The sequence below is a fragment of the Echinops telfairi genome, unplaced genomic scaffold (genome assembly GCF_000313985.2).
Source record: "Echinops telfairi isolate 266 unplaced genomic scaffold, ASM31398v2 ScPeMD7_70;HRSCAF=299, whole genome shotgun sequence".
Taxonomy (NCBI): domain Eukaryota; kingdom Metazoa; phylum Chordata; class Mammalia; order Afrosoricida; family Tenrecidae; genus Echinops; species Echinops telfairi.
The window spans coordinates 31,176,940-31,189,444 of NW_022103968.1; the positions used below are offsets into that span (position 1 = coordinate 31,176,940).

The 12,505-nt window shown below is 45.2% G+C and overlaps 1 protein-coding gene across 1 annotated transcript in view; it reads right to left on the reverse strand.

The window, feature by feature from the left end:
- PI4K2A (phosphatidylinositol 4-kinase type 2 alpha) overlaps window positions 1–12,505 on the reverse strand; it is a 41,689-nt gene that overhangs the window by 5,974 nt on the left and 23,210 nt on the right. Inside the window, exons 6-10 of the mRNA XM_013004183.2 lie at window positions 11,364–11,564; window positions 9,609–9,740; window positions 9,023–9,176; window positions 2,409–2,470; window positions 574–673 (exon numbers count right to left, since the gene is read on the reverse strand). Of these exons, the coding sequence (XP_012859637.1) occupies window positions 574–673; window positions 2,409–2,470; window positions 9,023–9,176; window positions 9,609–9,740; window positions 11,364–11,564 (649 nt within the window). The remainder of the gene's footprint in view (window positions 1–573; window positions 674–2,408; window positions 2,471–9,022; window positions 9,177–9,608; window positions 9,741–11,363; window positions 11,565–12,505) is intronic.

Genomic DNA, 12,505 nt, shown 5'->3' on the forward strand with positions numbered 1-12,505 from the left:
CAGACAGGGCAAGATATGACAAAATAATAATTTATAAATTATCAAGGGTTCATGAGGGAGGGGGGAGCGGGGAAGGAGGGGGAAAAATGAGGAGCTGATGCCAGGAGCTTAGGTGGAGAGCAAATGTTTTGAGAATGATGAGGGCAATGAAAGTACAATTGAGCTTTGCGCACTTTATGTATGGATGGATTATGATAAGAGTTGTATGAGCCCCTAATAAAACGATTAAAATAAATAAATAATAAAATGTACCATAGCTTACATTATAGAGCCGCTGCCACATGCCAGCCTCTGTGCTGAGGGGCACAACCCCTATTAATTTTAGGGCAATCCTGTTCTTGCTGCCAACAAGTCAATGCTGACTCAAAGTGATCCCCTGTGGGTATCTGAGCAGAAAGTCCAGGCTGGTGTTTTTGAACTGCCGACCATGCAGATCGCAGTCCAATGTGTAACCACTACACCACCAAGGCTCCCAGAGCAATCCTGTTAGAGAGGTGCTGTCATCTCTACTGTGCAGATGAGCAAAGGGATGAAGCCAGGGAGGGACCAGAGCACAGAGGTCTTGAGACTTACATGCCCTCCAGGAGTCAGGATGCTTCAGCGGGAAAGCCAGCCCGTTGTCTATGGCAGCCACCTTGATCACAGGGTCCTTTACCACCACCCAATCCGCATCCTGGGAAGTAATGTGAGACTGATTACTTAGGAACCCCCTGTGCCTCAGGCTCTTCAAAGAAGCAAGGCATCCATCCCCTCTTAGCTCCTGCCGCCACTCTTTCTCCAACCTCTTTGGAGCTGAACTAGTTCCCACAGCGTTATCTGAACTTGGTATATTTAGGGCACCTCTGACCTGGCCTGTCCAAGGTTCTCAGCTTAGGGAAGGTCCACTTCTCTAGGAGTGGCCATGGCCCCTGAAAAGGGAGGAGATGACAGCAACAAGCGGGAAGGCACAGAGGAGGCTGAGGTTGTGAATAGGAGCAAAGCCGGGATTGGCGGCCAAGGCCCCCTTGTGTGGAGCCGGCCTGGGAAGCCACACCCCTGGTGCTGGCCGCCCTCTCCAGTGAGAAGCCGAGCCTCTCCCTGCTTCGGGGATCCACAACCAGGAAAGGTCCAAGAGCTGAATGCAAACAGAGTGGGTGTGTCACATGGGACATCCCTTAATCAGGGACTACAGTGACTCCCCACCTGACTCCAATTGGTGCCATCACGGGAACCGAGACTGTGGTTCTCGGACACCCATGTCGGAATCCCCCAGCATACGGCATTCAAAGTACGGGACCCTGAATTTCCCTCCAGACCCGATGACTCCAGCTCTTGGGCAGAAGGAAGGCCTGGGGAAGCTGCACCATCTTCAGGCAGTTCTTCAGGTGATTCTGATTACTACCCAGGTAGGCCCCAACTTATGACAGACTCGAGGCCTAATGAGCTGTATTTTTATGTTTTGGATGCATCTTATCATTAGTTACATGTACTCCAATACAATGTTGCAGTTTTTAATTTGCTGATGTAATCAATCCAAACGCCAAAGGCAAATGTAGAATAAATGTATGATGATACAAATTTTTAAAGGCACTAATATTGGGGGGCGGAGGGGAGGAGCAGGGGCTTTCACCTTAGTTCAGAACTAACTTACAGAGGAATCGCTGAATGGGCGGGGCCCTAACTCAGGGGTTACTTATACTAGAGGAGGAGGTAAAAACGTTTTGCGGGATAACGCCAACCGTACTCTCCCTTCTCAGGAAGCTGTCCCATCACTTTAAAAAGCCTTGCAGCCTGCACAAGGATGACAAGAAGGCCAGTGACAGCTGTCCCTGTGGCCTGGTGCTGTACTGTGAGAAAAGTGTTCTAGGGCCCAAAAAAGGTTCACACAGGAGTTAGACAGGTCATTTAACGCAGTCTTTCCTGATCTTTACTATGCTCCTGTGCAGTGTGGTGCTCCAAGGAAAAGAGCGAGTCTGGAATACGTTCCAGGAGGACTTGGCCTTTCCTTCCTGCTACTCCCAGTAGCATCAGGCAGAAAGAGTGTTCTTTACCAGAGGCTCTAGCACCCTATTGTAATTGATGGACTGCAGTACACAGTAATGTATCAATCTTGGTTTACCAAATGGTAACCAATGTACAACAGAAGCCAAATGTTAGAACACACGGCAAGGGAGAGGAGCTTGCAGGACCACAGGTACTTTCCACATAATTTTACTGTAAACCCAAAAGCACTCTTCAGAGTAAAGGCGATTCAAATAAAGGGAGATTGGAAAGATGGTGACAGACAGTACCCTTTCCATGCATTTTAAACCCAGGTGCTCTCCTGAGACTTCTGAACTTCATGTGGTCTAAGTCTCTGACTGCTCAATGTGCTTCCATGTTATGCACACACCCCTCCCCATCCTTCGGATGAGAGAGCCACCTCTTACCCGAGAGTTAGAGCTATCCATTGGGCAGTCGTATTTAATCAGCCAGTTGTCGTTGCCTCGATCTGTGGACAGAAACAAAGTTAACAGGGAAAACCGGGCAGCTCCCTGTCCAGTAATGATGGAAGTCTGGAGCAACATTTCAACTGAGACCACGGACTAGCAAGACCATAGAGAACTACAGTGCCAGGATGTAGGAATGGAAAGGAGTCTGGGAAGGGGGGCAGCATTTATAACGTCTTTTCTCCTAGAGGTCCGCGGATCTGAAAAGAAGTGACGGCTGTGAGGTGAAACAGTGCGCGGCCAACCTTGTGGAGCTAAGAGACAAAAGCTGTAATCCAGTGCCAGGGAGGGAGGGAGCCTGGCTGGGGTTGACACTTACTCCCTGAAAGTCAGCCCAGCTTCCCCTCAGTACCTGAAATCATATTAAACTGATGCTAGCTTGCTGGTGTCCCTAGCTGCTCGATAAAACCAAGTATCTTTCTCCAGGCAGGATTTCTATCAGCATTCCGCCTCCAAATATTTCTACAATTTTTTGATAGGCAGGACCTGACAATCAAAAATAACCAGGCAGAGAAAGGGAGAAGATGACATCTAAATGAAAAACAGAGAGCAACAACAGAAGATTAAAACAGATGAACAGGAGCTTCAAACACAATGGAAATACTTGATACAGACTTTTAAATAAAGGCGTAAAGAAGATAAAAGGCAAAATTAAGAGCTTCAGTAGAACAGGACTCTAAAGTTATAAAGACTAAAGTGGAAGTTATAGAATTGAAAAATCAGTAAGCCAAATAAACACCTCAATAGACAGTATATCACTTTTGAGAAACAGTGCTTTGTTAGACAGGTCAGAATAGGGGGAAAAAATCAGGAGGAGAGAAGAAAATGAAGTAGAATTAATATTTGAAGAAACAAAGGGAGAATTTTCCAAAATGGCCAAATGATTACAAATTACATATTCAAAAAGCTCTGCTGCTCCCTAAAAAGATAATAACAACAACTATAAATAAAAATAAAATTTAAAAACTATACCCGACTAAAACAAAGCTATTGAAAACCAAGAGGGAAGTTTTTATCCGGAGAAAAAGAAAGAGAGGCAGACGACCTTCAGGGCGACAACAAGAAACTGAAAACTGATTTCTCCGTAGAAACCACAGACGACGACAACGGACTATCTCCCCTGCCCCCAAATTGCTAAAAAAAAATTAGCTACTGAGTCTGAATTCTATACTCAGCAAAAATATCCTTCCAAAATAAAGAGGAAATAAAAACATTTTCAGATAAACAAAACCAGAACTTCTCACCAAACAAACCAATACTAAAATAGCCTCTAGGTCAAAGGAAAACGATGTCAGCTACATGTTTGGAGACAGGTAAATAAAAAAATCTAAACAAATATTGCTAATTTTGTTAAGATGTCATAGTACATGTACATATGAAAATATATTTATATATGAGGATGGGGAAATTGACCTATGTGCCTATATTTATAGGTTTAGTATTAAGGTAGCAGAGGGACATGGGGCCTCCACTCAAGTATTCCCTCAATGCAAAAATACTTTTCTTCTATTAAAATTGGCATTCTATGATGCTCACCTTCCCAACACAACCGCTGAAGAAAAAGCGGGTAAATAAGCAAATGTGGTGAAGAAAGCTAATGGTGCCTGGCTATCAAACGATATAAGGTCTGGGGTCTTAAAAGCTTGATGGTAAACAAGTGGCCATCTAGCTCAGAAGCAACAAAGCCCACATGGAAGAACACATAAGCCTGTGTGATCATGAGGTGTCGAACGGATCACTGAAGACAAATGGGTGCATAAGCAAATGTGAAGAAGAAAGCTGATGGTGCCCGGCTATCAAAAAGTATAGCGTCTGGAGGCTTAAAGGCTTGAAGGTAAACAAGCAGCCATCTAGCTCAGAAGCAACAAAGCCCACATGGAAGAAGCACACCAGCTTATGCGATCACGAGGTGTCGAAGGGATCAGGTATAAGGCATCATCAGAACAAAAAATCTTACCATAGTGAATGATGGGGGGAGTGTGGAGTGGAGACCCAAAGCCCATTTGTAGACCACTGGAGATCCCCTTGTAGAGGGGTCTCGGGGAGGAGACAAGCCAGTCAGGGTGCGATGTAGCAACAATGAAAAATACAACTTTCCTCTAGTTCCTAAATGCTTCTCCCAGCTCCCACTATCATGACTCGAATTCTACCTTGCAAGTCTGGCTTGCAAGGTACAGATAGGAACTGGAAACACAGGGAATCCAGGGCGGATGATCCCTTAAGGACCAGTGGTGTGATTGGCGATACTGGGAGGGTAGAGGGAGAGTGGGTTGGAAAGAGGGAACCTAATATAAGGAACTATATGTGACCCCCTCCCTGGAGGACGGACAACAGAAAAGTGGGTGAAGGGAGACGTCAGACAGGGAAAGATATGACAAAATAATAATTTATAAACTATCAAGGGTTCATGAGGGTGGGAGGCGTGGGGAGGGAGGGGAAAAATGAGGAGCTGATGCCAGGGGCTTAAGTGGAGAGCAAATGTTTTGAGAAGGATGAGGGCAATGAATGTACAAATGTGCTTTACACAATTGATGTATGTATGGATTGTGATAAGAGCTGTATGAGCCCCTAATAAAACAATTAAAAAAAAAAAGAAATAGAAAAGGTGCTGAACTTTGGCCTGAATATATACAACTTTAGGACGTGCACCAGAATTGGATGCTGCTATTTTAATGCCATTTATAGTATACACAGTAGGAAAAGTGCAACCTCTTTATTTGTAGTTTAATTTCTTTGATTATTTTATGCCCTTGTCTGAAAATGTCGCTAAGAATATCTAACTGATGGGGCTGTTGTGAGCACTATATCTAAGTGCCTGGAATTTAGTAAGCTCTCAAGTAAATATTACTTTCCTTAAAAAAAAAAGATGTCATAGTAGTATATTGATTTTTAAGGAGTTCTCATCTTTTAGAGCTACATAAAGAAATAACTGTGAGTGAAATTACATGTGAGACCTGCACTAAAATAATACACAATTCAGGTTAAGTCAAAAGTATAATAACATTGATGTATGGGATGTTATAAGAGCTGTAAGAGCCTCCAATAAAATGGATTTTTTTTTTTAAGTACGAATGGCACTGGATTAGTCATTAATAAATGGTAGTTGTTGGGGCTAGGATGATGGATAAATGAAGGTTGTGTCTGTTTAAAATTATTAACAACGGTAAGAATAATGACACATTTTTGGGGTGGAGTTTCCTACAGGTATATGTATGAGTATATGGGGGGGGGCCTTCAAAAAGCTCGCAAGAAAACTCCAATACCTTTCAATTCCCTTTTCCATGAATTTTTTTCCCTGGAACTTTGTGAAGCACCCTTCTACACGTGTGTATGTACATATCCCAGCTTTCCCAGCATGGGGTCCTAGAAGCAGTGATACCCCAGGAGCAATGAGCACATCTTGGCTTCTAATACCATTGTCCCATAAGAGGAAGCAGGGCTCTGGAGAAATGGGTGATACCCCGGCCAGGACTAGAAAAAGTACAAGGTCAAACTAGAGTGTTTGATGTCAGGAGGTAAAAAAGTACCCAGAGAATGATGGAGGCATGCCCAAATGACATAAGAGTCGGATTAAGAGGTGTTCACTGGCCAAATATGGAATAATGGGAGCATTAGAATAAATAAGGGCAGTAAGGAAGTAGACCGTATTAAGTAAAATAAGAATCCATGAGTCCATATAAAAGGAGAGTAAAGTTCTTTCTTACAGTTGAACACCAGCTAATATAAAAGAATGACTCCCAAAACTCAAACTCACTGCCACGGAGTCGGTGCTGACTCAGGGCGACCTATAGGACAGGATCAAACTGCCCCTGAGGGTTTCTGAGACGTTAACTCTTCATGAGTGTAGAAAGCCTCATCTTTCTCCTGCAGAGCAGCTGGTGGTTTCAATCTGCTGACTTTGTGGTTAGCAGCCCAACGCACAAGGCACCACATAACCAGGGCTCCACAGAAGGAATGACAGAATCAGAAAAATTGCCATTTGGCAGCCATCCAGGTAACGATGGATTCAGGCAAGGATCATCAACAGATGCCAAAACAGGTGGATGGCTGTTTGAATAACAAGATATTTACATAGTTTCAAAGTAGCTCCCCCACATGGGAACAATGAGTTACTTTTGAGTCGCGAAGATCACATGAACCATAGTTAACATTACCAAGAATGGGACATTACGTGTTCCTTGATAAGATGCGCGGAAGAATAAATATCACTCTGTTGAATTTCTGCCCAAACCAGCATAACCTAAATCTAATAATGAGGAAGCGTCAGACAATCCCCAACTGAGAGATATTCTAAGGTGCATTGGTCTGTGCACCTTCAAAATGACCATGCCAAAAAAAAAAAAAATATATGACCATGCATGCCATCCAAGACCAGGGACGATTGCAAAATCATTCCAGATTTCTTAAAAACAAGATGTTCAAGAGGTAGCAATGGAATGTAACAAGTAATCCCAATTTTTCTTTTGTTATAAGGAAAACTGGAAAAATCTGAATATGGCCTATAGATTAGATAAGAGCATCATATTAATGTTAATTTCTTAACTTTTATAACTGTAGCATTTGTTGGAAATAATAAGGTGAACTATTTAGGGAGAAAGAAGTAGTATTTCTACAATTTACTCCCAAATTGTTATGGGGAAAAATGCATGTACACACACAAATATATATGCAGATGTGTGTGAAAAGATACTAAATGCATATACATCTACTCCTCACTTATCGACTCTCATCCAACATTTCACATTTATGACAAAAGAAAAAAATCTATCCAACTGTTTAGTGCATTAATTATGACATCTGCCAGGAGTGCCGAGCTGTGAAGCAGGTTACCACTGGCTGCACTGGTGAAGGATATGTATGGACACGGCTGGGCTATGGTTCTCAGTGGTTTGGCAGTTATGTGATGATGTAGTCATCCTCCACTTTGTGATCTCACATGAGCAGCAATCTCGAGAAGGAGTTTCCTTGGGGGTGTGACTTAGATCCAATAAGAATGAGGATCACAGCAAGGCTTACTAAAGCTACTCTAATTTTCACATTACACTGATTTTCGCAGAATCTATTCAAGTCAGTAAGCGAGGAGTAGATGTACACCCATCATCTCTCTGATATGAGAATGATAAAGCAAATGTGGTAAAATGCTAACCTTTAGGGAACCTGAGTGAAGAATACATGGGAAGTCTTTATATTATTCTTGCAATGTTTTTATTACTCTGATATTATGTCGAAATCAAAGTACAAACCCAGATTGGACAAACCTTTAGAACTAGCTATCCACTTACAGAACAAATAGGGGAAGCAGGTACAGTAGACAAGCCAAATCCAGAATGTAAGGTGCTACTAGGGCAATCGATAATCTAGTTCCTTCAACAAATAAAAGGCAAGGACAAAACTGGTAGAAATTTTTTGTAATTATAAAACACTTAAAAAGCATTTTACCAAATATAATATCCAGGCATTGTTTGGACCATGATTTGAATTCATCAACTGTATAAAAACAATTCTGAATCACCTGGGGAAATGTGGATACTGACAGGACATTAGGTGGTGGTTGTACTAAAGAATATGTCCAAAAAAAAGAGAGAGAGAGAATATGTCATTGTCTCAGAGCACATCTGGATGCACTCACAGATAGGATGCTATGATGTCTGGGATGTGCTTTAAAATAATCTAGCAGGAAATGGGGATGGGACATGAAGAGTGGGGCCTTACATAATGTTTAAGCTGGTGACAAGCACATGGGAATTTATTATACTACTCATATTTTTGCATATGTTGAAAACTTTCCTTACTAAACAGTTAACAATATTCTTTTTAGTAACCTATGGGCCAAAGAAGAAATCACAAAAGACATTAGAAACCACTTTGAACTGATCACAATGAACAAAGCTTGCAGGAGATGGCTAAGACAACAAACAAACTCATTCTCATCCGTTGATACCAATTCATGGCGACTCTAGAGGACAGGGTAGACCTGCCCCGGTAGGTTTCCGAGACTATAACTCTTTACGGAAATAGAGAGCTTTCTCTTTCTCCCACAGAGCAGCTGATGGTTTCAAACTGCTGACCTGGAGGTTAGCAGCTCAGCACATAACCACTATGCCACCAGGGCTCCTCAGGATGCAGCTTAGCCATGCTTAAGACTAAACTTAAGCTTTAACATACATCCATTAGAAAAGAAGGTTAACACTGATGACCTAAGTATCCCTCACAAAAAATGTTAGAAAAAGATAAGATCCTGAAGCTCCGTGAGTGACTGAGGATCAAGGATAGGAGCAGTTGTCAGAAAGCTCTGGAAGAGCCAGTGTCCCCTGTCTGGGAGAAGGAAAGCAAGTAAGACCAGCGAAAACCCTGGCACTGGGCCTCACCACCCCTCTGGTAATGGTACCCATCTGGTAATGGTATGGTGTCTATGGACAGGGCCTGGGCATGGGAGGCCTTCCCCAAAAGTGAATGACTGTTCTGACTTAGAAAAACTTCATCCAGCTGACGCTCTGCTTCCAAAGTCCCGTAAACCTCCAGGCCCCCCCTCCACCCTCCCCAACCCAGCTCACCTGTGTTACGGATGATGTAATCCAGCACCACCAGCCGCTCGAACTGCAGCAGTAACTGCCGGTTAGTGTTCTCCGGGAGTGCCTCGGCTTCAAAGCGCCGCAGCCAGTAGTCTGCATCTTTGTAACCTTCAACAAAGAGCTGGAATGATCCCACCTGGAACCCAGAGTGAAAACGGTAAGCTTTTCCCAACAGCCCAAGTCCAACGGGCTCAGGAATCAGCCTGACTCTCATGAAGACCCTGTGGCGTTTCTATCAGAGATGAGGAGCTTCCTCGCCATCTTCACGCCTTCACTCCTTCCTGGAACGTTCAGGAGAAAAGGGTGTGACCATGACTGCCCAGATAAATTCAAGAAGCCATTCAAAAGACCCAGAGAGGAGTAAAGTGAACAAAATTAGGGTCTCCTACTCTCGGAGAATTACTCCCCAAACCTCAGATCCTTGGCAGAAAGGAGGAAGACAAGGATCTCAGGACATGCCATTGTGAGTTTGCCATTACCCTGCTTTACCACCTGGGTCACTGTGCCACTAGAAATCAGCACTGGTCACCTTTGATAAGCCAGATCAGTTCCGGAGCTCAGCCCATACCTTTGGTGGTAGCCCAATGCGGTTGAACCGTTGCCCGACTTTTGGCACTTTCTCTAAAGCCAGTCGCTTGCCCCTGGACTTCACTCGGTCAATGGCACTGTAGTTGAAGGTCTCACTGGCCAGGTAGACTACCTAGAGTGGCGAGAGAAGAGACATCCGGGATAGAATCGGGGTTAAGGAATCAGACCATGATGGCAGAGAATAATGAGAGACTCTTCAGTTCTGTTCCTCTCCCGGGACACATTTACAGAAGGCACTCCCAGGCTTCTCAGTAGCGAGGACGGGGTGCGTGACCAATTCGGGACAATGGAATATGACGACGTGACGAACACACACGGCATCCAGACCTGGCCTCCAATGTCCCCTGCAGGGCTGTTAGTTCACATCCCCCAATCTGTGCAGGTGGAAATGCAGGACCCTGAGGTAGCACCGCCATACCATGGACGGAGCCTGGGTCCCTGGTCATTACATGGAGAGAGCTCGTGAGCAAAAAAGACACTCTTCCTGTGTTAAACCTGGAGAGTCAGAGGCTGGTACAGGAGCTGGGGTGCACACCCTAATAAAGCTCCCTCCTGGGTTAGGAGGTGGCGATGGTCCAGTGCCTGGTTGAGACTGGAGGACTCCCCAAGATACTCCTTAAACCCTGAGCAACAATAAGCCGTGAGGTCCCCTTTTAGCTAAATAACCAACTGGCTTGCTCACAAAATAAAAAAGATCACCCTGGAGTACTGTGTTCCTTTAAAAAATCGTCCAAAAGAAAGCTCTGGTGAAGTAGTGGGTTACAAGTCGAGATGTTAGCTGCGAGGTCAGTGGTTTGAAACACCAGCCACTCTAGAGGAAAGATGAGGCAGAATCCTGTCACAAGGGGAGGGAGGCCGAGAGGGACAAACGTCCTCTTACTATTCTCCCTCAGCTGGGTAAATGTGCCAGGTTCTGTCTCATGTCAATCTCACATAAGATGAGCCAGACTTCAAACTCCAGCCCGCTCGTTCTCAGGCTCTGCATGCTAGAAGTGCAGGTGGGGCAGGCAGGCCCAGGACCAGGGGCAGGCTGAGGTCTGCCTAGCAGGGGAAGGAACCTACACCACGCGAGCCAGGAGTAGCTAGGCTTCTGAGTCTAGGAGGGCTTGCTTGGGAGGATTCCAGGCTAGTTCAGAGGTCTTAGGAGACTCAAGTATCATATAAGGTGTCCAAAAGCGTGCTGTTGGAATTACCTGCATGGACAGAGTAAACTAGAGCCTGAGCAAAGCAATGAGGTATGGAGTTAAGATTCTAAGTGTGGATTTATCTGGAAAGAGGACCCCTTTTTGATCTGTTCAGACAAGTCCCAGCATGAGAACGGGTACGGAGAATTCCATGTCAGGCGCAGCCCACAGTCCTCCCTGCCTGAGCCTGGCTTGAGGGCTGAGCTGACATCAGCTGGGCTATTCTAGACTGGATCTAAATGTTGGATTGCAGCAGAAGTCAGAGCATGACCCATAAAAGTGCCTGTGTTTCTACCCACTCGGGGGTTCTCTGGGACCTGAGACTCGAGAGCTTAGAGATGAGTCACAGCCGGTCTGTGCTCCCTTTGGGGGCAGCTTTTACCACGAGACACACATCAGGAGCCGAATTTCCTCCCATCAAAGAAAAAGGTTAAGACCCTCGACTCGGCATTTAATTCATCTGCCCTGGACCAACTGTCCACACGAGCACGTTCCAGGGCGACATGAACACCTGGCCAGGCAATCAGGCTCCTTGGAGAAAAGTCACTTACCTTTGTCTGGGGCACAATGTTGAGCTCCAGTTTTTGGTCCACCAGGCTGGCCCCTGCCTCCGAGAGATAGCCCTGGTTGAGGACAAGGCAGTCACGGCCAAAGCAGCAGGGACAGCAGAGTTTCTGCAGCCACTTGGTCCATTTGGGGTTAAGGTGTCCATATGGCTCTTCGTTCTTGGGTTTGAAGACAGCAATGATCTTCTGCAGAGACAACGGAAGACGGGGAGGTGAAAGTAAGTTGAGTGAAGTGGCCCTAGGACCAACCAAACCAAGGGAATGCTGGTGGCACTGTCGGGGCAGCACTGAAAACCACCAGTCACTCCTCGGGAGAGAGGGGCATCAATCTGCTCCTTTAAAGATCTACAGCCTCAGAAGCCCGGCAGAGGGTCGCTGCGAGTTGGAATCAACTCGATGGTAATGGGTTAAGACCGAATCCAGCCAGCAGGAAGGTAGAAGGCAAGAAGGCAGAGGCAGAGAAGCCTCACTTACAGCCAGACACAGGATTCTCCCCAGCTGGTGAGGGAAAGACGCCAGCTCACATGGGCAGCTTAGGGACCCATTGTGAGTAAGAGGTGTGACCTAGGACGTCTCCTTGTTCTTCCTTGCTGGGTTACCCTTCTCCATTTTTCTTCCCTCCTACCAGCGTCTTAACCTCTAACTTTGTGCTTCTATCAAACAAGTTAATGGCTTGCTTCCTTTCTGGAAGGAGACACAGAAGCCGACTGAGCGGGAGATCTTGAGTGACTGGCAGTAAGCTTATGCTGCTTCCTGCCCTCACACTGAAGTGCTGAGGGCTGTAATCTTCAAACCACAGCAAGGGTTTACCTGACTTCATCATGGACCATGTGCTGTGTGCACTGCATGCTTGCGTGCCCGTTGGAATGAAATGAATTAGTATGGCCCTTCTAGTCATAGCCTTTGTTAACTACCATCAAGTGACTGGGTGGGGCCATGCAAATATGGTACATAAGCTCTAATGAGGGGATGGACTGATCGATTTTTGCCACCTTTCCTCATTTAAAACTAGTCATCTCAGAAGCAGGAGCCAGGGACTCTCACAACCTTTAAGAAGGAGTATGTCTGAGGACCTAATGTCGGGGGTTTAAATGGAGAGAAAATGTTTTGAGAAATGATGTACAAAT